The 26,935-nt window shown below is 35.9% G+C and overlaps 1 protein-coding gene across 1 annotated transcript in view; it reads right to left on the minus strand.

Moving 5' to 3' along the window:
- Positions 1–5,256: 5,256 nt before the first annotated feature.
- LOC149532109 (uncharacterized) overlaps positions 5,257–26,935 on the minus strand; it is a 30,031-nt gene continuing 8,352 nt past the window's right edge. Inside the window, exons 2-3 of the mRNA XM_089810085.1 lie at positions 7,407–8,051; positions 5,257–6,075 (exon numbers count right to left, since the gene is read on the minus strand). Of these exons, the coding sequence (XP_089666211.1) occupies positions 5,697–6,075; positions 7,407–8,051 (1,024 nt within the window). The 3' untranslated portion in view covers positions 5,257–5,696. The remainder of the gene's footprint in view (positions 6,076–7,406; positions 8,052–26,935) is intronic.

Below are 26,935 nucleotides of genomic sequence, written 5' to 3' on the forward strand. Positions count from 1 at the left end.
GTTTGCTTACTGATCTGCAAATTAGCTTGTTTAGGCCTTGTAGTCATACTAGCTCTCAATTAGGCCTCCCAATTGAGTTCTTCCTCAATAACTTAGAAACCTTCCAAATGAACCCACAATCTAATCACCATTACATATACCCTTTTCAAAGTTCTTGAAGGTTGTTAGGGTATATCACTACCCTATCCATATAGTACGGAACCTAGACTAGGCCAAAATATAAAGGAATTGGACAACTTTCACCTTTTCAATGGGTTACTCCCCATTAATGGTTTCAACTAAACTTGGTCTCACTTCCAGAGCTTTCCTAGGCTCTATTCAACACTTTATGTTATTGGATTGTTATTGCCAATCCACTCCTACATTTGGCACTTCACCGTTTTGCCTTGCACCTAGCCAAGTTATAGCTAGAGTCGCTCAGGGAAAGGTTTTAAAAATAGATAACTCCATCTTTTGGTGCTCTGCAAAAGGGAAATGAAAGCCTATAGAGTCTATAAGCTATCTTCAAAAGGTCGTGAAATTCCCACAACGAGTATTCAAGCTAGACCCATTTATTTACCAACTACTCTGTGCAGACCAACAAATTGGCTGAAAGAAAAATAAATAAAAACAACCAATCTAAATTGTACAAAACCCCACACCAAAGCACTGAAAGCAAGAAAAATGGTTAATGTAACTATCTACAATGCCAAAATTGAAGTGTCAATCAATGGAGTATGAAATGCAACACTTCCATTGATGACTATGATTTGATTTGTCAGAAATGTGCATTGTTTGCTATTGATTTCACATCAACACTTCAACCAACCTCTTACAAGTATTTGTGAGGGCTTACATATGCCTCCTTCACGAGTTCCCACAATTGGTTTTACTAACTTAGTTTCAACAAAATGCAACTTTTGTGCAAAAGTTGCCATGCAACTTTGCAAATTTGTAAAAGTTGTCATGGCAACTTTTTGGCAATTTTAGCAAGTTTGCCTTCTCTAACACAAGTTTGACTCCAACCCAAAATGGATTAAAATCACCCCTAAGACATATCTAACATCATTTCCACTTGTTTCAACAATTTGGAGCCCTTCCTGCCCATTAAGCTAAATTTGGCCAACTTGGCAACTTTTGGCTACACATTAACAACTTCTTGGCCAACTGACTCTGACTCAACCACTGACCGCTAGACTTCTCAAAAACCACCTATTGGACTCTCCTATCTCCTTATTTCATTCATAACCTAGCTAAGGTCATTACAAGCCAAAATTTGCATTGAGTGTTGTGCCAAACCCTAGATGCTCCTGCACCACCCTCCAAGGCGAAAAAGATGTTTGTGACACACACCTGCTAAAAGTGGATCAACTTCTAATACGTAAAGGTGTTTGTACAATACATCTACTAAATGTGGACCATACTCCAAGTGTAGAAAAGTGATAAACTGATTAATCCACCAAAAAGGTGGAAGTCCCACAAAAAATGGAAATGTGATAACGTGATAACACCACTGAAAGTCAAAATATTCTTATATGATCCCAAAGTAAAATCAAGTAATATGTGTGTTTAATACATAATAGAATGACTTGGTGCAACAACTAAACATAGCAACAAGACAATCTTTATAACATCAAAATCTTAGCCATCATAATTTTGTAATATTATACATATTTATCCTAGATGTGCTTAGTATCTATCTTCTACTTCTACTTTATATGATAAGTTTTTAAGCTAAATTTGAAATTTTGATTTAATAGAAAAAACATTAAATGTGATTTTATTTTTTTAATCTAAATTCTTCAAAAATGCATAATTCAAGCCCATTTAACTCTACCTATTATGAGAAATGCTCTTTATTTTATTAATTGATTACATTTTTAATTTGATGAATTCTTCCAATTTTCCTACTTAAAAATTTGACAACAATAAATTGTTTTTTTCTTTTATTTTGATGCAAACATATTACTATAATTGTTTTGAGATCTTAGTATGTCTTCAGAGTTTTCAAAAGTTGTTATATTAATGTTGTCTCCATAATTAAACATTCTTTTGATATTATAATAATTTAGAATGCATTATTGTTAACAACATTTTGTAAGCCACTCACAACATACAACAAGAATGGAAATTTACATATTATAAATTAAATTATACTATTATTAATTTTGCAACAACTATATCAATTTCATATACCTAGAACTTACCAAAGAATCATTTAATAGAAAGCTTATATTCTACAATCCATTATATTCTCCTTGGAGGGGAAAGATTCTCCAAGAAATTACTAATTCTCCTTATTGTAATTTTCAGCATGCTTTTGGAGGGAGAAGATTAGAGGGGAATATAAAAATGGAAGGAAGAAAAATTATGTAGACATTTAAACCCTTTTTTCAGTATGCAACTACTACTTAACTTCAACCCCTCCTTTATTTTGGCTAGGAGTCGTTCTTCAACATTTTTAGCAACAATTTGTGGAGCTGATGGCCCCATGATTACTTATTTTTGTTGTTTATTTCTTAACAATCCAAAATCGAATGTTTAAATAAATTTTTAATAAAAAAATATGATAGATAAATATTTTGAGAAAAAATAGGAGGCAATAAAGGAGAGTGAAAGTATTTTGTGGCACCACATCATAATTCTAAATAAGAAACGGTTGTTTATTCTAGCCCCTCATTTTTTCAATGCTTAATTTTATATTTCAAGCGGTGGACACTCCACAAAAGTAGAGATAGATTCCAAATTATCATTTTCCTACAATTAAAAAAATGACATGGGAATACTAAGGTTGCTTAAGTTTAAGCACAAATTGCACTTCAGCAGCCACATGGAGACATGGGGTTATTTTCAATAGTAGAGGAACAATTGCACTATGAAAATAGGAGATTCCAAATTATTCTTTTGTGCTAATAAAATATTGCATGAGAACACTTTTATACTTATTTGTAAACACAAAATAGAGTTGAACAGCCTATGAAGGCATGAAGTTAGATAAGTTTTTTATTTGGATACGCCATAGGCTAAATTTTCTATTTTATGTGCTCTATCCATATATTATGAAAATGTCACAATCGGATGGCTTGAGTATGCTAAGCAACTTTATGAGTGCCCACAAGAGGAGACACCTCTCCGTTTGTGAATACAATGAAGGAAATCTTCACAGTTGAGGATATCAAAATGGGGATAAAGACTCTAGCAAATGGTAAAGCTAGGGACATTGATGGGGTGCAAGCTAAGTTTTTTAAATGGGGAGTGGCAATCCTTGCGCCTCATATAAAGGACATATTCAATCGTGTTGCTTGTGAGGGTTTCCCATCAGACTGGACAACTAGTGCAGTTATCCCCCTTTAAGGGTGGAGGTGTCAACAATTCATCAAATTACCACACTCATGGTTAACCCACTTTTTGTGAACACTTTTTGGGAGCATGGTAGAATGTTAGATCAACAAATGGTTAGAAAAGGAATGTAAGAGAGAAAGAGGGCAAGCCAATTTCGGATCCATACACTCCACATTTTAATCATTGCATCACTCTTCGACACATAATAGAGAAAGTGTGGGACAAACAAGAAGAAGAAGCCTACTGTTGTTTTGTAGACTTCAAGAAAACTTTTGACACAATGCCTAGAGATAAGTTATTGAATAGAATGAAAGATTTGGGGATTCCAAATGAGTATAGAGCAATAATGCATAGATTATATGACAAACTTAGAGCCAAAATCAAAACTAGTGGCAAAATGTCAAAATGTTTTGGGAGTGACATTTGCGTTAAACAAAAATGCCTTTTATCTCCTACCTTGTTTGGGTTGTACATCACTAATCTAGAAGCTTGGTCAGATAAAAGTTAAAACCAAGGGGGAGGGTGTTCACCTAGCAGGGTACATGGTGAAGCTTTTTTTTGTATATTGATGATCTCTGATATAAAAAATGGCATAGGGGCTAAGAGATCTTTTAGGGGCCTTAGAGCAATTTTCTTAGGAAGTTGGGATGCAGGTGAACATTACTAAAACCAAAGTCATTATTTTTTCTTTAAGGAGAGAAGAAAAGCATATCACATTCCTGTTTGAAGGCAAACCACTTAAAATTGTGAAAGAATACAAATATCTTAGGATTGACTTCCATTATAGACTCAATTGGGAGACTTGTAGAGCAAAAATGATTTAAGAAGGTTGGAAAGCTTCATTTTTACTCCAAAATAGATGTAGGATAGTGGAACTATGAGACTGGAAAACCAAGAAGACTCTTTTTTATTTGTTAGTCACACCGGTGGTTCTTTATGGCTGCGAGGTGTGGGGGGGGCAACATATCAAAATGGGGGTGGAGACAAACAGAGATAATTCAAAAACAATTAATCACAAGCAATCTCAAAGTCAAGAGTTATGTGCCTTATGAAAATCTTATTGCTGAGGCCGGGGCTTTTCCATTAGAGGCTTCAACAGTAATTCGGTTACTTAGTTACTTAAAGAAGATTGAAAACAAGTAAGATAATTGTTGGCCGAAAATAGTGAAAGGAGAGGCTCTTAACTGAAGGAAGAAAACATGGATGAAGCAGAATATTAAATGGTTGGCTAAATTGAACATCAAGTTACAAGATTGCTTGAACACAAATGCAGACATAAGAAAGTTTGTTAGAGGGAAGTTTCACAATGCCATGTGGAACAATACTATGAGTAGAAAAAAAAACCTATTATATTAAAGAATTTAATCCAACTGGGGAACTTGGCAAAAAACGTACCTTGAGGCTGCTATCTAAGGAAAGGCAAGGTTATTAGTGGCACAATTGAGGATGGGATCTCATCACCTCAAGTGCCAGACGAAGAGATGGAAGAGGCCCAAAGAGACTTGGGAGCAGAGAATTTGAATATTTTGCGAGTCTGGAGCAATTGAAACGGAATGACATTTTCTCTCAGAATGTGTGACATACGACAACATCTGATCTCTATGGTGTCATCTTGATGGTGGACAACATGCATAGTTTATTTTAAGGGAATAAGATAAAGCAGACTGCTGGTTTTTTGGTTAAGATACACACCAAAAGATTAGAAGTGGAAAGGAATTCGGAAATTATCTAGTGCAGTTGCTCTTCGGTCCCTTAGACTGCTTTGGTCTCATGGATGTCATTAAAAAGCATTCATTCGTTCATCCCAATTTTTTTCCTGATTTTTTCTCAATTAAAAAAACTTGTACTTCTAATTTCCGAGTTTTCTTCCAAACGATTTTTGCTGCTATGATGAGACATCCACGTAATGAGTCACGAATTTCGATTGTGTTGACATTTTTAGGTATCGTTGATAAAAATTGCTTGGCTGCAGGTGATATATTACAAAGAACACAATTGCAACACATTTTTTGGACTAGAAAATTTCCCATCTTACACACAACCTTTTTCTTTACAGATTTGTCATTAGCAAAAGATTCGGTTCACCTATGCCCCATGCTCTTCCTAACTGTATCGGATGCTCTTGACAGCATTATAATTGATTGCCTTACAAAAACTTTCAAAAGCAAGGCAAATTGATTGACCTCTTAGAGTGTCGTAAAAAGTTTGTTATGTTTCAACTTCAACACTGCAACCTCAAGGAGCAACAAGTAAATAAGCTTTGCCAAAATTAATTGCAGTGAAATTCATTTATCTGCTTGCATCAAAAATTTCTTACTGTCTTGAAAAGATTTGTACTCAGCCAATGGTCCGTCTATGGGCACTGATCATTAGAATTAGTAATCATTACTCCAATCCTCAAGGTACTGCCTTCTTAACTGCTCATAATGTTTATGCAAATTGGTATTTCCTGACAGCATGTGACCTCCAGTTACTGAGCATGCATTATGTGGTGGTATCGTTCTGTTTTTCCATACAAGCAAATATCGAATAACAACTTTATTTTCCTTTCCCGGAGGAACCAAGAAGAAGCTATTATTATGTGTAGAAAACCTGGCCCCAGAAAAAATCTCACAAAGAGCAAGCACACAATACTCTTCAATCGATGTAGCGTATTGATATGAATACGACATCTTGGTAGAGAAGTAAATGCCCGCTCCATAAGCCTTTCCTGAAGACATGTACTTTGTATCACTTAAACACTTCAAGCCATTCCTGCACAACTCAAGACAATTGGCAATGTTCAGCAATGAGAGAGATGTATGTGACTTTACAATGTGTATAAGTTCCAGAAAACTTGTTTTTCATGAAATGGCACTATTCATATTAACTCTATAAAGTTTACAAAACTGCACTGTATCACAGAAAAAGGGTAGGTGGAAATAGTCTATGCAAGGCAAAGCCTAAAACAATATATCCATCGAGAGACAAATATTCTAATTTTAAAAGAGAAAAACTGAAAAAAGTGCATAGGCTAAAAGGAATGACCAAAATAATGTATACCTTGCAAGCATGTAAATGGGTATTTTCTGTTGTTTTGGAGGTATTTTCACTGGGATAGATTGCAAAAAGTCAAAAAGTTTAATTAGAAAATTTATGGGAATGTATGTTGGTTGAATAGCCATGTGAACGTTTCATTTGAATCACTTGTAGATTCAATGAGAATTTTTATGGGCTGTGACATTACTGATACTGATAGCTGAAGAAAAGATTCAGAAAGGCCAGTAGCAGGATGAATGTGTATGTTGTGATTAAATGATAACCAATTCTTTCAAATGATCACCGGGAACCTATATCATAGGACTGAATCAGAAAGGGCTATAATTCAGAAATGTTTATATTGTGATTAAGAGCAGCTAATTCCAACAAATATTTACAATGTCGCAGGAAAGCTTTAGCATAGGACCAAACAAGCAAGATTACCTTTACAAATTGACTTAAGAAGAATAAAAATAACTGATCAAATTTGTTACATTTGAACCCGTCCAAAACCTTCTATGAATAAGAAATTCAAAGCATTGGTGTCAAAAGATTAGATGCACACATTTTTTGAAGTAATGGGTCTGCGGCTCTGTCATATATTGCCTTCTATAAAGGTTATGCAGAAAGTTAGGAGAGAGAGATCACAATTTCAATGAAAAAATGGATGCTGGTGAAATCAAGAAATCATTTTATATTTCAAAACCATAATTGCAATTTGAGGGAACACATAGTCTTCTGGATTTAGGGACCTACGATCACCCAAATGGCTACTAAATAGGTCATAAAAGACAACTATAGGGGAAATAGATATTGGAATGTTTATGCTTTACTATATTTATGGTCTGTTTATTACTAGAGGTATTGCCATCAACACTTTTACAGTTGGCACTTTTACAGTTGGTATCTTATGTAATATTTTTTATTTTTCTACAATATTGAGTATGAATTATGCTACTCCCGTCTGATGGAGTTGTAAAGATAACAAATCATCATGTTCAAGCTTAAGGACTCAAAAGAAAGAAAATAAAAACATGCAGATATTCAAAGAGCACCAATGGGGATACCTTATGATAGAGTACCAATTAGATATGTTACTTCCATGGAATGCAAAGATAGATCCTTCAGTTTCCCTGCGCTGCTCAAAGTTCTGCTCACGCTCAGAATTATAGAAAACAGCAAACTGGTAATGAGATTCGTCTATATTCAATCTGTGACTCTCTGGAAGCAGATGGAGCGACAACCTATTTGTAAATAGCACATATCTCAAGATTTTGTATGGAAGCCACATTTTCTCTACAAAATCTTTTGGAGATAAATTAGCCCCAATGGTACTTATTTTACCAGTAGATTTATAATCTTTTTGCTGCCATGACATTCCTAGCTTCAGAACCAGTTCAGATTCACTAGAACAAGTTTGCATCTCAGATAGTAGGGGAAAAGAAGATATTAACTCTTCCAAAAGATCCAAATTTTTATTTGCCATATTTGGACTATAAGTCTGTCCTCCAGAGGAACAAGTACTGAAGAATCCTGAACGATTTCGCATTTCAGCATTTTTCAATAGAAAAGCTGGATATGGCTCAAAAACATCCCTAGTCTTATTTCTTGTTGCAGCAGCAGCAAGTTTAAGCTCCAATTCAATAACCTCTGTATTCTGTAGTTCATGTAGAACTGATGCTCCAATTCCAAGTTCTTCAAATCTATACAAGCTGAGGGAAAATTATTTTCTTTTAGCATTATGGTCAATACTGGATAGAAATCCCACATAGAATACAAGTAGCACATTATTTACATGTAAAATAAAAACATTAGTTTTTCTTTCTTTGCAAATTTTGCTATTTAGCTTTGCAGAAGGGATCCTAGCAATATGGGTTTCAAAGACCACATAATTGTCAGCCCTATATGGAGCAGTTTCAAGCAAAATTCCTGCTCAAGCGAGTATTTAGGAGGACAACAGGACCAGCCCATCAAGAATGAGTACAGTGAATTTATAACCAGCATGTATACCAGGTTATTAAAAAGGAAAAGGTCTCAGGTAATTATATGTTTAAGCAACTTATAACTAGTATTTTTGTTTGATTGGAATGCTTCCAATGATAAAGTTAGAGGATAGTTGTAAAACTAGATAAGTTCCTATGATATCAGAAATGCAATGTTCATGACTCATTCCACATTAAATATGGACGAATTGCTGTATCTGTTTTATTTTTTTAACAATAATTTCTCAAGCATTTGTGACTTTATTCCTGTATGCAATAAAAAACTGCTTGGTCCTTACAAAAAAATCCAACAGTAAACTTGCAAGAACTTTTGTAAGCCAGGTAACTTGTGTGCATTGTTCAGTGAAAAAATTGCAATTTTCTGGGAGTTAATCAGCCAATTTTCACCTGCAACAAACTTGGACTTGGCGAGTTCTCTCTTTAGACTCATCCACTGAAAAGAAAATTGACAAAACTTGATAAAAACCCGATTTAGTTTTTTTTTTCGTACTTTTGATTTTCATGTTCAAGAATTAAAATCTCAGGAGTGTGAGTTGATTGTTGACTGACTGTGAGTGCATCTTAAAGGATTTATTGACAATTGCAGTGCATTGGACAGGAGTTTGGTTTTCTATTTTCTTGTCTATCTTTGTCCAAATTTCATATTCAAAAGAAAGAAAACCTTGTCACTATGCTAATGTTTTTTCTTTGATTGAAGTTTGAAACCTATAGTGGATGATGCAAGGTACTAGCAAAAAGGACCTCACATGAAAAATTAACACATTGGGTCTAATTAAGTGGCCGATAACCTGAAATTATTGCAATTTTATATGAGAGGAGATAGTCAGTTGATTAAAATACCTATATCACCGGTCTTGGTATAGGGACAAGGTTAAGTACGGCAGCATGGAAATTTTTTCTCATTGGATATAGGAAAGGGTTCAGTCGTGTGTGTGAGAGTATGTGATGCTTGTAATTTCCAATAAACTAAATATGTAGGTACTTGTGCATTCTTTTTTCTGGGTTCAATTGTGTAGCAATTTTTTAGCATCTGTTCGGATCACACTACATAATCCATCATCAGGATATAGATTGTGGAAACCTCACAACGTTTACACAAATACCTTATAATTTATAAAGATGAAAATACTCATAAATTCAATTAAATGATTTGTCAAATGCTAATACACAATGAAAATTAAAACCAATATTTGATAATCTTCATATTGCTCTTTAGTGGTTGATATCAAAGCCAATATTTGGTTTAATTTCAGTAAACCACAATCAGCTGCATTGCCACTCCCACTAGCCATGTCATATTACAAAAGCTGCCCAATCTATGAAGACTTCAACAAGCTATGCAACTTGTGTCCGAATTGGCACACTTAGGAAGTAGATCCCAACTCTTTGTCAGCATCTTGGTGTAATTAGAAATTTATATCTCTTATATGACAAGCGACACAAGTTGGAGTGGACAAAGACCGAATGCTCAGCTTTTCTTCCATCCAATCAGTTGTGCTTAATTGAGTGGATAGAATATGTACTCCAATTCTACTCAGCTGAAGGAAAACATACAAACTCAAAATACAACATTTACATAACAAAACATAAATTGAAAATTAGAGAATTATAATACAGACAAACAAAATACAAATGAGAAAAAATATTAAAAGGATGCATTCTTCGGAGAACTTTTATTGCAAGTAAGACCCTTGGCTATGCATGTACCTCCATTAATGGACACTTTTTTGTACTCGTACCAAAGAACAGAATAGAGATCGAGGAGTAAATCTATCAGCCACAAGAAAGGAAGTAGAGAGAGAAAAGGTGAGGTTAGTAGTTTCATTTGTAGTGTTCTTATGCAGAGGGCAGATATGAATGACCAAACTAATTTGTGAAAACACTTTGTATCTTTACATCTTAGAATATTCCTCTTAGTGCAGTCTTGTAGCTAACAATAAGCTCTTCATCTGTATATGATGTCTCCCTCTTTACCAAGGAAGGTATCTCTTTGCTACAATCCTTTGGAAACAAAACAAATGCTAGTAGATGCAAAGGTGTCGTCACTCGTTCCAATGGTCAACAATGATACTTTGCACTCCTTTGAAAAATGTTTCAGTCAGACCATGCTTCCTAGCTTCTATTATGGTCCATTTTTTCAACCATGGAGTCCATGCCATCATAAATCTTGACTAATGGACTCAACTCAAAACATATTTCATAGAAGCCCATCTCTTCGTCTAGTATCAATGCTTCAACTTTTTTGGATCTCTTTGTACTTGATTCTTCCCATGCACCCCGAAGAGTGTTGGTGACCATAGTGGTCAATTTTGGTTAATGTATCTCACTTTCACAAATCATCTTAAGGCAGACGTGTGTGATGCAAATGGAGCTTCAACAACGTAAGATGGTGTAAAAAAAAAATTAAAATATGAAAGGTAGATTACATGTCACACATTAAAAATTAAAAGTAAAAAATATAATTTATATTACCTTCAACAACTTGTGAGGTCTTCGCACCAGCCTCCTCCCATGAAACATGAAGCCCCCTTCTTTTTGATGTAAGTTTTACTTTTGTTTGTTGTAGGTGTTAGTGTTAGGTAGGTTGGTAACATTTTATGAACTTGTGAGAGCACAATAAAGATTATGTCCATGTCAATTTTAACTTCAAGTTGTATGCACTTGCCTAAGTCTATTAGGATCTAAGCCCATAAAAAAAATCAGCAATAAGGAAAACATAACAGATACAAAGTACACCAGAATTTATCTTGGGAAAACCCCTCTAAAATGAAGGGCAAAACCCAACCACACCAACAAAAGATCTTCTTTAATGATAATAAATATTCAAGTGTACAATGCCTTTTGCTTGATGCGATATATATAACACATAGAGAGACTCTTCGCATTACAATCGAAGGTCTCTTCAATTTTCCCAAACATAATTCTTTATTTTCAAATACAACTTTGTATTTCCATGCCTCAACGCATGTTGTATAACACGACTTTATATTTAATATTACAATTTATCATAAATGTCCTCTTCAGCTGAAGGTGATCATAATAGTATTAACACCTAGAGATAAAGATCTCTATCGCAGCTATTATCTCCAACACTCCCTCTTAGTGAGAGAGATCTTTAGTTGAACAGTTACACAAGATTGCAACCAAAATGTCAATGATAAAATCTAATCAAATAGATGCTATAAGATTCATGGAATCACTCAAATGAAAACCTTGCAAGAAACACAACCAACTTTCAATGTGATGTTGTCATCGAATCTCTCAACATGCCACTAAGAGAACAATTTACTTATTGTTAATAATCATGGAATCCCTCAACACAATAAACTTGTAAGAATTACTCACAATCCTGGAATCACTCAACATGATAGATGAAAGTATTTATTCATAACTAATAATCATGGAATCACTCAACTTGGAAAAACTTGTCAACTTTCATCATGAACTCGCTCAACATGATGCTGTCATGGAATCTCTCAACATGACAAACCAATAAAATTCTTATATCATAGACTCTCTCAACGTAATGTTGTCATGGAATCTCTCCACATGACAAGCCGGTAAGGATCACAACCAGCATTTTTATCACGGATTCTCTTAATGTTTTACAGTCATGGACTCTCTCAACATGACTTCGAACTCCCATCACAAAATCTCTCAACGTGATGACATCATGGACTCTCTTTACATGCTCTTAACTATGAATCTTCCATAAGTGAAAGAGTTATCAGGTTGTCGTTACAACTTATTATCAATTTCACATGAATAATAACTAATAAAACCATAACTAAAAATCTTTTCCAACAAGAATCTCAAAATCTAACATGAAAGTAAATTACAGCTGAGAACTCTTTTCCAACAAAAGTCTTAAATTCTACAATACATGTATAGTATTAGTAGAGATTTCATAAATACTCCCTCTTAACTATGATCATCACAAGAAGATAGTTGATGAAGCCTCCCTCTAAAGCTAAAACATCTCCCTCTTAATAAAAGCAACATCCTCTTCTCATTGCTTTCCTTGTCACATCCTGCAATGAAGAGAGATAAACCTATAAAAATATCAATGCTAAAAGCATAAGATTTATGATCAATAATCAAAAAAATGAAAGACTTATCTCTAATTGTCTGAAAGTATAAGGACTCGGCTCTAAAATAAAACATTCTTATGCTTCATGTCCAACAGAAAGAATTCAATCTTTTCACAGGCCAATCCTCTATCCTGCAAGTGAATAACGATGTCATCCTACGCGCGGGTACATGTTTGGGGGTAAGTAACACAACTCGAACAGTGCGACTTAATGGGCAGAGCATTAATCAATTCCTTGTCACATGATATCTTGAAAATCCCTTCCTGCAAACAAGCAGTCTAAGAATCCCACAAAGGCTGAATAGTTCTAGGAGGCCAGCGCTGAGCAGCAACTTCTGCCAAGCCCTGAGAAAGCAACTGTTTGGTAATCTTCTCTGAAAACTCCAACCTGGGCTGCCAATCTCAGTCTGTGCATGGATGCCCCATATATGTGATCCAATATAGTGGTAGACACCCAAATTAATAGCTACCATGATGTCCTCCCCAAATAAGGAGAGGGGTAATAGACTCTGAAAAAATTGTTGATATATGAATGTAAAATCTATACCCACAAAAACTTGCTGCAACTTTTTTTTTTAAATTATGGCAATTAGAACCCTGGTAGTGCTATATGATACCTGTAGTTTTATATGAAAGCTTACCCAGCTCCATAAATTGCATAGAAGAATCATTAGGAAAATCTTTCCTGCATTATCTGGTAATGAAATTCATAATCCAAACCTGCACAGATCCAAAAGTATATAACAAGCACATTAACAATGTAAATATACGTTTAGTATATAATTGAAATTCGCAGATATGGACACCAACAATTGTGAGAAGCACAGAGACTCGGAAAATTAGCCTGCTAACTACGATATCTTATTGCATAAACTAATAAAAATTAAACGATCTGGACAATGCATAATCGCACTGACTGAAGAATATAGTCAATCTGAAATATATGTGCATGCAAAACAAAAGCGATTACCTAATGAACATCACACAGAACAGACCAAAGTCCCTTAGCAGATGGTCATTGGAATGAAGCATTGTCCAGTATATCCAAATCTGCAAGTTTATACCCCTTTTTTGCCGCAATAGATCATCGCCTTTTAAGAGCCATAAAGATATAACCTGAGAAGAAGAACATTGTGGATGCTCATCTAAATGAAGCTGGTGATTGCCTTTACACCAGGGCTTGTGTCAAGGAGAGACCAACACATGAATGCAGGAAGCTCTTCAAAAGGTGAAATGATGATCAAGAGATAAGTGACGAATAGTGAGCATAAAAGAAAATATGTAACCAACATTGCTCTAATTACCAAGGTAAAATAAATAAAGATTTCCAGGAAGACTACAGACTCGGTAGAAAGAGCATCCATGATGCCACTTCATCTCAACTCTCTCGTGGTTTCTACTTGATGTGATGCTTTTGCCTAAGCGTATAGTGGTTTCCACTTTTGGGATTTAACCTTTGCCTAACTACTAGTGGTTTCCACTTTTGAGAGTTTAACCTTTGCCTAACTTACTAATGGTTTCCACTTGGTGTATGGCAGTTTTATCTAAGTAGTGGTTGCCATCTCAAGATTCCAACCACAAATCGGGCTATAATAATAGTGCAATCTGTACGGATAGAGAAGTGGATCAAATTAGTCTAGAGACCCAGCATTCAGTGTGAGGTAAGCACCAATGAAGTATAATGATATTGATTTTAATCTAGTATTCAGACATTGGCTTGGGTTGAATAAAGGAATAGATCTCAAATCAAATGTAAGGCCCTAAATCTGATCGTATGGCATCAAACCCCAAGCAGCTGGAACCTAAACTACTAACATATGGAACTTAATATCCAAGCAAATGCATCCTTTGCCAATGTATCGCTCTAAACCTGATTGAAGTAAGCCTTAATATATAAAGTGCGGCTTTGGATTTAATGGATAGAGTCCTTCTCCAAACACACAAATCCCAAATTCCAAATGTGCGGACCAAATCTGATCATATGGGCCTCAATAGCTAGGCCTCATATATCAAACGTGTGGGTTTAATTTTAAATTTTTAATAGTCATGGCCTTAATTTTAAGCATGCAGACTTAAATCTGGCCTTCGAAAACGAATGTGCGGGCCTAAAGCTCAAATGTGTAGGCCTATAGTTCAAATGTATAGCCTCATATCTTTAATGTATGGCCTCAAAATTCAAATTCATAGCCCCATATCTGTAAAATGTAGCCCTAAATCCAATTGTAGAGGTCTCATTCCTAATGTGCGGACTGGAGTGTGATAACTATAGGACAAAATTCAAATGCTTGGATTTTAATCTTTAACATGCAGGACTAAAACAAACATATGGGCTTACATTTAATGATTATAATTTATGGCCAAGTTCAAACATGTGCCATCATTTCTATACGTAAGGCACCAAATCTGAACGCAAAGCATTATATCTGTAATGTGTGGCCCTAAATTCAAGCACATGGGCCTTAAAACCGAGGGTTTAGGCCTAAATCTGATAGAATGGCCCCAGAATTCAGTGATCCAGGCCTCATTTCCAAACATATGGCTTTAAAAATCAATTATAATGGCTCCTTAATTCGAACTTTTGTGGTCATTTTTGATTGAGAAGTGAACTCATTAATGTATACAGGCTGGATATTTGAAACTTATGTCCTTGATTTCTCTCCAAGTGCCTCGAACTTAACCATGAAAACGCTGAAATTTAATAAGTAATTACACTCACCTAGGCATCAAATGGGGGTTTGATCCAAATATAAGGAAGACAAATTAGAAATTTGAGATCATGTAGGGTATCAAATTTAATGGAGGGAGCTCAACTTTAAATACAAAATTATTAATTTTAATGTGAAAGAGGAGGATGAGTTGAATGAGGCAAATATGGCAATTAAATTTTGATTATTTGAATTCAATCTCATGAAAACAAGTCGACCTTGAGAGAAAAATGATTTGGAGAGCAAAGGTATTTAAGTTTTGGTGTTTTCCAACACCCAAACTGAATCAAAATCATTTCTTAGAAACAAATTAGAATGCTGTTGTAGATAGTTTGATCCACAAGAAGGCTGAAAGAAGACAATTTTCATCAATTTTCATGTAAAGTACATGCAGAGATTATTAGTCAAAAGCATACAGGTTTCAGTCATCTTGTGCACATCTCAGACTCAAAACAAGCCCAGATCCTCCAATCATATCAAATTGCATATTTTTTATTGTACTGTTACACTAAGAAGGCATCAATCTGATCTTATATCAGGACCTTACAAGCTCACAAAGTTGTAGATTTGACGTCTACAGTCCTTAGTTTCTCATCACAGCAAAAAGAAACTGTCTTGGGATGGTTGGCATAATGTTTTATACTGTTAATTCATGATGGTGGATGAGTTTGCAAGGATTTTCTATGTAACCAGCAGTCTGAAATCCCTGTCATCTAAGTTCATGACCAGGTTTTTAGAGTTTTTTTTTGCTGCATTGTTGAAGCTTATTTAGTTTAGAACTAAAATTTGATGGTACACTCTGTTATGTGGCAAGTTCAAGAAGAAGTAAGCCAATTGAAAATCTAATGAATGGCATTGTATGGCAGGATAAAAGTGGCAGGAGCTGAAGATGGAAGCTGAGCAAGAAGAGAAAGACTAGAGTTTGAAATCCAAGTAAGGATGGCAAGGTTGTTTCAAGTCAAAGTGCAAATCTAGGAGATCACCAAACAAGCAAGGTGCTCTCAAGTCAAAGATTAATCCCAAGGCATCAAGGTGGGAAACTCATGCATTGAAAAATCAAATTACAGCCACATTTACACCACTTCTACAAGTGCAAAGTCAATTACAAGATCAAATCATGCCAATGAGGAGATTTCAAGATCAGGACATCATGAACACATCGAGATTCCAAGTACAAGTGTGAGTTCTAACAGATGCCATGAGAAGATTTCCAAGGGTAGAGAAGACAACGTGAAGATAAAATAATTGGCGAATATGAGCCATCACAATTGAGGACATGATAATGCTGAAATATTTTCTGATCATCAAGAGGTATTTATTAAGCTTATAAGATAAGCATGCTGAGGTGGCACCCACGTCTTCAACCATTCAGGTCATGCCAAGTGTCTCAATGGTAGAGCTTGATGATACTATGTCCAAATTCATTCAACTTGAAAAGGGATGAAAAGTCAAAGCAAATTATCTTCTTAAAGAAGATTTTTTGTAAGCCTATATGGCATTTTATCATTGGCCCACTGATTGGTCCCTTCTACAAGTTTATACCTAACATATTTTCTCATTGGCCTATTGAAGCATTATAATTTTCTTATTGGCCCACATGGTAGTCCTCTTTTGTAATTGGGTGGGCATTTAATATTTATGAGAATTGGTTATACAAATCCTAATTAGGGCTTTGATAGATTAATCTAGGCCATTTATTTTGATTTAATCTTGGCCATTCATTGTAATAGAGCTCCCTATATGAAGGCATGCTCTCTTGATTTGTAAGGAGTTATGTTGGAGAATTGTTGCCTAGATACTACTAAAATTGTTCTCTATTCATTGTTGTGCTTGCATGATGGATATTTGTGCACATTTTGGAGTATAACATGGTTCTTTGCATTTCTCACTTAGAATAGAATTTGCTTTAGGGACTTTGTTTTAGAATGTTCTTCAATTAGTTTATATTGGATGAGAGTTATTGTGGATACCACTTTGATTGAACTCACTTGCACTAAACCACTAGCTTCTTGCCGCTTGCAAGTATGCCTTGCATGGTCAAATGGCATAATCATAAGCTTAACATCAATTAGTACTGGCTCATTGATCTGCATCTATAGATGGAGTTCATGAAGAGGTAGTGATTTGAGCATCTTTCAAGCATACCTTTAGAAGATTGCATGTGATATTACATCTATGAAATAGGGTTTAATAATAAATAATAATAATAAATCTAAAACTGAAATAAATAAATAAATAATCATAAATTATAATTGCACAAAGTGTCTTGAGTTTCAGCATGACCATAACGATATCCAATCACCTAGGTTCATGAAGAAGCAATATATTCATCTATAACCTGATATTCATCTATATCAATATTATTAATGATTAACATTGGTTTAATTTAATTAATGATCAACATTGACATTGTGCATAGAATTGAATACCTATAACTATTAATGAAAAGCTCAAATGCAATAAACAAATAAGGCAAACATCAAGAAGAGTTATAAGATTGTTGACTACAAAACAAGGATTTATTATCAAAGAGTTTAACAATGGTAATAATGAAAGTCATTAGTCGAAGTAAGACTTTTGTTTATGATACAGATAAGACCATGGATAATTCATGGCATGGATGGAATATTGGCTGGTATATAAGAGAGGATATCAAATTAAGGAATATTGGTGGTAAATCACCATTGCTGAAGAACGGTCATAGGTCTCCAAGATTCCTCACAACGTCAATATAGTCACCTTGGTCAAAATGGAAATAAATATATTATTCTATAAGAAATCAAATATTAGGAATTAGTTGCCGCCTAAAGAATAAATGATGCTAACGTCAATATAGTCACCTTGGTCAAAATGGAAATAAATATATTATTCTATAAGAAATCAAATATTAGGAATTAGTTGCCGCCTAAAGAATAAATGATGCTTCAAGCAACAAGGAAAAAAAAAATGATTATTGCTCTTAATGAAGAGACACGAAGCCTACAAAAAAAGCATTCATGAAATGGTATGAATACATAGTGAAAGGATATGGAAGCATAAGAACATCTTTAGAATACAACCCACCTTCTTAGTCAACAGGATACATAATGGTAATGGATCTCTCACCCAAGGAAGGAGGAATAACTAGCATGGAATGCATGTGAATCAGAGCAACCCTTCATTAAATAAGAGAGTATATATATCATGAAAAAGAAAGAGTTTATAAATATCTCTGATACTCTTCAAGGAAGAGCAGAGTGAGAAAATAAATCACTCCATGCTGATGGTAAACAGTATGGATACTGTCAACAAAATATTACAATCTAAGTTATCTGATCTACTTCATGTATAAATATGTAGCATATAATGTAGTAATAACAAAATCAGAATTATATACATATGTATGTTGTGATAGATATATTTATAGCAAAATTGTAAGTATATATATTTATAGTAAAATTGTAAGGACTTACAAGGAAGGCTTTTACCTCATTTCTCTCTCACAGAGAAGAAGCCATTACAAGGAATTTCACTTAGAACTTCTCCTCATAGAGAAGATATCATTCACAAAGGATTGCACCTCATAAATTCTCCCTTTGAACAATGATCCTAGGAAGTCAGGTTCAGTAGTTTACTCCCTTAGAGACTCTCTTCCCCCAGGATTCTTGTCAAACTCACGCTGAATCTGATATCAATTTTCTGATTTTCTGGTGATAAGTCATCACTTCCTCATGATATACATAGAAGTAGGCCCATCAAAATCATGCAGTTACACACATGTATTTCTAGACTCCCTCTGAGTATCAATCTTCTAAGCTCATGCGTTAGCTTTGAAGAAGTGTCGTACTCCCTCTTAATATAGAAGAATCTCATAATCTTAACCATCAAGGATGTTTGCTTCAAGAGCCTCACTTTATCCATCTTGATCATCAAGGTCTTTGGAGCTACTATCATTAGATTGAGTCTGCACAATATTTGGTAGCATATTTAAAGTACCAACTTTCTTTTCCTGTAAGAATATCCTCAAACATAAAGGAAAAGATCAAAGCAAATAACCCTTATAGTATATATAGAATTACAAATAAATGAATAGATAAATGTAAAAAATACGAGTACTTATCTTCCCATGAGGGTCATGAAACATCTCCCTTCTAAAGATGGTTCAAGTGGGAATGAAACATTGGTCATTATTCCACCTCACAATGTAAAATTTCCACTCTTATATCGTTTAACACTTTTGCATCACATCAAATATGGCAGCTTCTTTCTAAGTTCCAACTTGCTCTTTTCATCCATTGAAGATCCAAACATTCATTGATCTTAACAATAGAAGCAAACATGTCCTTCCATTTTCTTAAACTCATCCACGATACGCCAAGATCTAGATTGAGTATGATTGTACCACATGAATGAATCTACAACTTATATGTCAAGTTTCATTCATCAAAGAGAGACTCATAGATGGTTCAAATGAATTTTTAAAAGCTTCATTAACCTCTCACAATGATAAGTCAAATTTCCTTTGTTTATGCAAAAGTATTTGTTTGGTCTTTTGATTAAACCTATATTACACACATCTTGCACTCTGTGTACTCCAAATTTATATCATTGGTGAATTCAGCACAACGTGGTTTACTCCCTCTTAATTTGATATCAATCCTCCTTTTCTTGCAAGAACATTCTCAAAGGAAAAGATCAAGGCAATAGCTCTTATAGTATATACAAATAAGAGAGAGGCTATATTGATTTAGTTGTATAAAATATTCAAGGATGAATGCTAAACTGTACATCAATATTCTTTTATTAAATATTTCATGCCATTAGACATTAATATTGTAATCGAAAAACAATTATTTATTACTTTTAATGTCCCCTTCTATTAGGTCAGCTTATTATGATCCTACAAAGGATATGAGGTTCACCAAAAGTTGAAACTTTATTTAATTAATTTTATTTGAACCAAGTTGCAAATACCATCACTAAATTTTATTAGAAATTCTAGATAACACACATATCAACTCACATAAGGGATTGTAGAATTACAATTGCTCGAGCTTGGACATGACCTATGTGGAGCTCTCTTACCCCAACATGGGCGATTTACTCCTCCCCAACTGCACACTCCCTATTTACTACATAATCGATGCAATGGTTCTTATAAACTTATCCATCATTTACTAATAATAGTAAATTATTACATAAGATTCCTTGCAAGAGAACAATTTATAATCACATTAAAGAATAATCAACTATCAATATGTATTTACACATTGTTATAATGATATTTCATAACAATATTATAAATTATTATAATATTAAGAATTAGTTTATTATAACATAACAACTCTCAATAATAATCTAATTCTTCATCTCTTTATAAAATGAATAACCTAATTATGAAATGGACTAACAAACATACATAATTTAAATACACTTTCTCATACCTTATAACTTATGGGAGTGACGTGACCTTTCCCAATATATAATTGAGAGCCGAATATTCCTCATACCTTTTTGTATATACTTGATCTTGGATCCCATCGCATTTGTATTTACATGTCATTTCCTATAAATAATCCTTAATGGGATAAGTTCTGTTTCCACCCTTATGTCATCTCCTTTGATATTATAGCATATTATCATCTTATCTCATCTTTTGTCATGTAAAGATTGTTATCTTCCCTTGGACCTATGCATCTCCCTTCCCTACTTGGTCGATGTGTCAATTGATTCCACCATCGATCAACCTTCCTATAACCATTCTCCTGCACCAAGACAAAGGGGTCTAGCCTATGAAATGACTACTTTCTTTTCTTGTTTATAAATTATCTTTGTCTATCTTGTGTTACATATTTGGGTAGTTGTGCTTTTTCCATGTGTATCGAGTTGTCAATGTTCACGTGTATTTCTTGTTATCCATGTGTCCTGACATGTCATCATTGGGCATTGATTTTCTTTGAGTTAATCGTGACCTATCCCTATCTCTAAGCATCCCAATAAAAAGAGTGTATTTGAATTTGGGAGCATTGAATTAAAGGAACCACAGAAGCGCTTGTGCCTTCCCATTCACGTTCAACTGTGGAACCGGAGATTAGCCATTTGAAAGGAAAGCTCTAAATGGAGGCCTGTGAACACGCTGCCACCATATTTAACTACCCACATTTGCATCTCCACATTCATTTGGTACAAGGGTGAAGGTCACGAAAAGGGTGGGTTCAACTGCATATGTCGTGTTTGAACATGTGAGCAACACTGCCACATATTAGATTAGAATTCTTGTTTCAACAGAGGCTGGAATCATTGGGCAGAGTCTTGAATGCATCAAGTTATATCTGGGCAACATGTCACCACTTTTTCACTCTTTTGAAGTAAGCCCTATTAGGAGCCAACCATGTTAAAGGTTACAATACACAATGTTAAATGTGATCTGGTTAGAGGATTTAATCACCCTATTAGGAGTGGCCTTGTCAGACGACTTTAGAACATTCCATTAAAATGTCACCTTGTTAAAGGATTTACACAGACTGTTAAGTCCTTAATGACTATTAGGTCAACCTTTGATTAAAAGGATTTCAATATAAACTGTTTACAATGATTAGAAAGAAAACACTAGGGTTTGACCTATATGATTATAACTCACTTTGTAGTTTCAAATCTCTATTCAGTTCATTTGCTGACCTTGATAAGCCTTCCCTGTCACCTTTGTCCTTGATTTGCTTGGCAACCCTTCAAGCATTCACCCTTCTCTTCACAACAAACTTAAACCTTTTGGTTAGATTTTCTTATCAACCTCAGCAGCTTAGTTCCATCTTACTGGAAACATGCACAGATTCTCTGCTCTATTCTCTTCTTTGCATATCTCATTCACGCTCATACTAAAGTTCATCTTTGTACCTCCTTAAATAGGTAATTTTGGCCCTTTCTCATTTTTACAATCATCGTAGATCTTAGGGTTCGTGATTAGATTCATCAAGTTCATTGTATCTGTTCATCTTCCTTCTTTTCTAGAAACTTCTCTTCGAATTCATCTCTTAGATTGTTTACCTAATCCTCTCCTTGAATTAAATGATCCAACCCATCAATCCTTATCTTCAACATGCTTTCCATATCCCAAGAAATCAACTGAGTCAACTAGAAATCACAATTTCTCATACGCATTCAAAATATTCACTAAACCATTACTAAGTTCTAAATTGCTCGGTCGCTACAAAACTTCTTGCTCGGCATCAACTTGTTTTCTCGATCGTTACTGATGCTCGGTAAACACTAAATTTACTCGGCACTTACTGTGGCTTTGTTGACACTAGCATCACTCGGTGTGAATTAAGCAATCACTTTGTCTTGTCAAAGTCTAACTAATCAAATGTCCATTGTAGCTTCCCTTTCATAACTCAACCTTTCGTCTAGGTGCTTTTGTTATGAGCAACTTCTCAAATTCTCTTCACTAATCAAATAGATATGACATTTAGATCAGATAGCAACATGTCTCATCAGTAGATTTGACATCAATGACAATACAACAATTGTTCCAATTGTAGTTTCCAATACCTTCATCAATTCTTTCCATTCCAATATTCTTCCAATACTCCTTCCTTAGTTCCCATGCTCATTTATTTCTTCTTTTCTCCTTGTCCTCATCCAAATAATATTCTCTTCTCCCTTTTATATCTCATGTTTGAGGGAATCACAACTTTTCATTTTGTGCCTTTTGACCATTCATCAAACTTGATTAAATTTAAATCTAAATTTTATTTACATTTATTTTATATTCTTATAATACTATTTACTATTAAATCCTATTCCAGAAAGGAATAATTACAAAATTTTACCAATGTGTCTGATATAGGAGCATCTTGCACGGGCAACAAAGATGCATAGTAGCAAATAATCATTTAGGTCCATGAACAAGGACTAAAAGGAAATTGAAATGAAAGGACACTTCAATTTTAAAATCATGAAATATTGAGGAGGTAAGAAAAGAAAAAGATTGCAAATATTTGTATTCTTATTGGCATGACAAGGGAAGCTTAATGCACCTATGAAACAAAAGCAAAATGATTTGGTACTTCTTTGGGTGTATTATTTGCAACTTTAACTACTGAAATAGCAAGCGTTAAAACACATATTAACTCCATTATTGAACACTTTGGGAAATTGGCATTATTAAGGACAAGCAGTTTGGACTTGTTAACAAGCAAACTTCTCTGATGTCGAAAACATAACAAAAAATTAAATCTTAGGCCTCCATTTGTAACAAAGCCAACTTTGCACCTCTCCCCAGTGTGGAAAAGATTGTATAGGAGAAGTTGGCAGATGAATGTGTGAGGCATTCCTATGAGCTCAACTTGAGAGTTCGGAGCCTCTCTCTCTTCCGTCGACCCTATTCCAGTTGGGTAGTCTTTCCTCAACAAATAGATAGGCCTTTCAGATATTACAATCAACATGGTTTGGGTTGGCCTTAACAACACCCTTTTCCTCAGGTTCCTTTCTTTGATCGACCGACTTTGAGTTCTTAGAGTAAGGAGGAAACTTTTCCCTCTTCCTACTAAGATTTATCTTGATGAGAATCTCACGAAATCAAGGTGGCAGAGTTGAAACACTCTAGGGGACTCATTGTGAAGGCTAGATGCAACTAGAAGCGAGCGGTTCTTCAAAACCTCAAAGCTAAAATTCACAATTCCCCTCCCCTTGATTGGGAACCAAGATCGGCCTCCAAGGCTAAATGACAGTCTCTACAATAGTTGGGCAAGAGAAGCCTCTCACTGGTTCCCTGCTTGTCAACTATTGGAATGACAATGGCACTTTGTGTTCCTTGTTGGGTCTTTCTCAAGATGCAGTTGGTTTTGTTGATATTCTTGTCATCACTAAGACTCATGACAATCTTGTTTATCCTCTTCTTGGGTTCGTTGAGTACCAATGGTTCTCTGCCTTCAAAGATGAGGTCAGGGCTTCTAGTGGGGATAGAAGGTCAGGTGTGGTTGTTTGTTTGATTAGAGACCATCTCTTCAGCACTACCTTAGTGGTTCACTCTGACACCCTAGCTAGATTCTTGTGGATCTGTATCAATCGTACTACACAACATCTACATTGTGGTCTGCTACTTTTCGTTGGCCTTCTCGCCCTATGTTGTGTATAGTACGGAGGGTGGCAGCCCTATTGTGGACTAACATGAGTGCATTTCTAAATTCTCAACCACGGGAGACATCATCATCCTAGGGAACTTTGATGCACGAACAAGAGATCTTAAGACTCCCCTCCACGATCACAAGTCTAATTTGATTTGTACTTTTGAGGCAGATCTGGCCAGCTTGGACATTCAACGCTTCTCCAAGGATGGGTAGGGGCCTCTTACAAGTTATGGTGATAGCCTTCTCTAGCATTGTGAATCTTCTGACTTGGTGATTTTGAATGTGCTCTCTTGTTTCCCTAATTTTGGATTCTTAACTTGTTGGCCCCACTATGGTGGCTCAAGTGTTGTGGACTATGCTTTCACTTGTGTCTCCTTCATTCCCTTTGTTAGTCGCTTCACTGTCTCCTCCCTCCTTTTGGCCAATCACGCCTCTCCATCAAGGTCTCCCTGCCCCCTCCTCCCTCCTCCCTCATTCGTGGAAGCCCTCTCCAACACCTCCTTTTGCTTCCCTAAGAGTGGTCGTGATCACTTCATCCTCCATCTTAGACAACTCCCATAGGCTTCCTTCACTCGGTCCAATCACACTTCCTCCATGTTCGATTTACTAGCTATAATGCTTTGGGAATCTGCTCTCCTCTCTATCCCTCACCGCATCGCCTACTTTCCTCATGGTCCCAAGTGCAAGAACACTTGTCCTATGAACCAATGATTTGATGATGATTGCAAGTCTTTCCATTGTTTTGTGTGTTCAACCTTCATCACTCACTCCCCTTCTTTTGCCCAACTGAGACTCTCTGACCACCGTTTTCTTTGCCACAAGAAGTGGATGTACTTTGCATCATGGTGCAGATCCCTCTGTGCCTCGCTCCTACATTTGCCCAAGCTCTTCTGGCACACTTTGTTCCCCCACCATCCTCCCCTGCCTTCCACCCTAGACCATTGCTCTTTGATCTCTCACACCTCCACTCTTTACAACATCCCCGACCAACCCTCTCTCCACCTCACCCTTACCCCACTACCATCTTTTCAGTCTCTCCAGCATTTGTTAGGTAGTTAGATCCAAGAGTTGCAGTAGGACAACGGATAAGGAAGGTCCTAGGGGGAGCTCTTCAAGCTTAGTATCACGGTTTTGGGTTCCTTCCTCTCAATGCTCTTCAATAGAGTGATTTGCACTAGTTTTCCTAGTTCCTAGTCGAGGCACATTATTTACCCAATTCATAAGGTTGGGTCAACTTCAAACTCTAACAACTATAGGACCATCATGGTTGGGCATACTTTTGCCAAACTTTACACCACTGTGTTGAACATTATTTTATCCAAAGAGCTTAATAGAGAACACTATCGTGTGAGGAGTTGGGTTAATTTCAATACCAATTTCTAAACTATGGACCATATTCTGACGTTACCAACTATTATTGAGGAGGCTCGACATCGCTGAATGAAAGTCTACTACTGTTTTGTGGATTTTTGCAAAGCCTTTGACTCTATTCCTCGGATGGGGTTGTTTTAGAGGCTTAGAGGCATTGGGATTTCCAAGGCTCTTCTAGCGGCTATTATGAGGCTTTATGAGACTATGGTGGGCAGGTTTAGGACTCCACAAGGGTTCTTTGATCCGATCCATAGCACCATTGGGGTGAAGTAAGGATTCCCTCTCTCCCACTTTGTTTGGCATATACATTGACAAGCTCAAGGCTTTCCTCTGGGATTTTTCACTCCTCAATGATGGTTGCTACTTGTACCAAGTTCTGATCTGCATGCTCCTATTTGCTAACGATGTAGTTCTTTTGGCCTTCTCCGTGGAGGGTCTTCAACAACTTCTTGACGGTTTGGCCTCATTTTGTGACTTGCAACAGTTAGTTGTGAACCTGGGTAAAACCCAAGAGATGGTCTTCAATTGCTTGAAGACCTCCCATCTCCACTTCTATTTTCAAGGCCTAGAGATTGAGATTGCATCCTCTTACACTTACCTCAGGGTTAAGTTCTTTGGACCTCATTTCAGTTTGAGACCTACTATGCAGCCTAGGGATAATAAGGGTTTGGGTTGCCTAGCCATGTTGGAGAGAAAATGCTTCAAATATCACATTCAAAACAATGCATCCAAGTTGTCCCTCCTTGACTTCTTAGTCGGGCCAACTATGCTCTACGACTATTGTGTGGGGGCCATCTCTCTAAGATTCCAATTGGGCTTCAGTTGAGTGAGTCTAGACCCTTCTCCTTTGGTGCATCATCAGATGTCATCAATCTACTCCTCACAGTGTCATTCTGGCTGAGTTCGAGGCCCATCCTTTAGGCTCAAGATCATCTTCAATCTAGTATGGTTCCTTCACCATCTTCGAGGGTTTGTATATTCGAGTGATAGTCGCCACAAATACTTCTACTTGTCCTTTTGGTCTTTTAAGGTTGTTGTTAGTTTCGACCCAACTGGAAGGTCCCATTGTTAGTACGCCAAGGCCTCTATTTTGCTAGGCTTAATCGAGATTGTGGATTAATCATCTCCCTCCCTTTCAGTTTTCATTGGATGCTCTCACCCATCTTCTTCCCTCTCAACAGGAGTTGAACGAGCATGTTAGACTTGACATTTACAGGTAGTAGATTATCACGACTTAGAGTAACCCCTCCAAGGGGTCTGCGTCTGAGGATAGCCTTTTATGCTAAGCACTACATAAACATTCAAGATGGGGTTATCATG

This window comes from Cupressus sempervirens, chromosome 11 (assembly GCF_028749045.1).
Source record: "Cupressus sempervirens isolate cs-2001-9-10 chromosome 11, ASM2874904v1, whole genome shotgun sequence".
Classification (NCBI taxonomy): domain Eukaryota; kingdom Viridiplantae; phylum Streptophyta; class Pinopsida; order Cupressales; family Cupressaceae; genus Cupressus; species Cupressus sempervirens.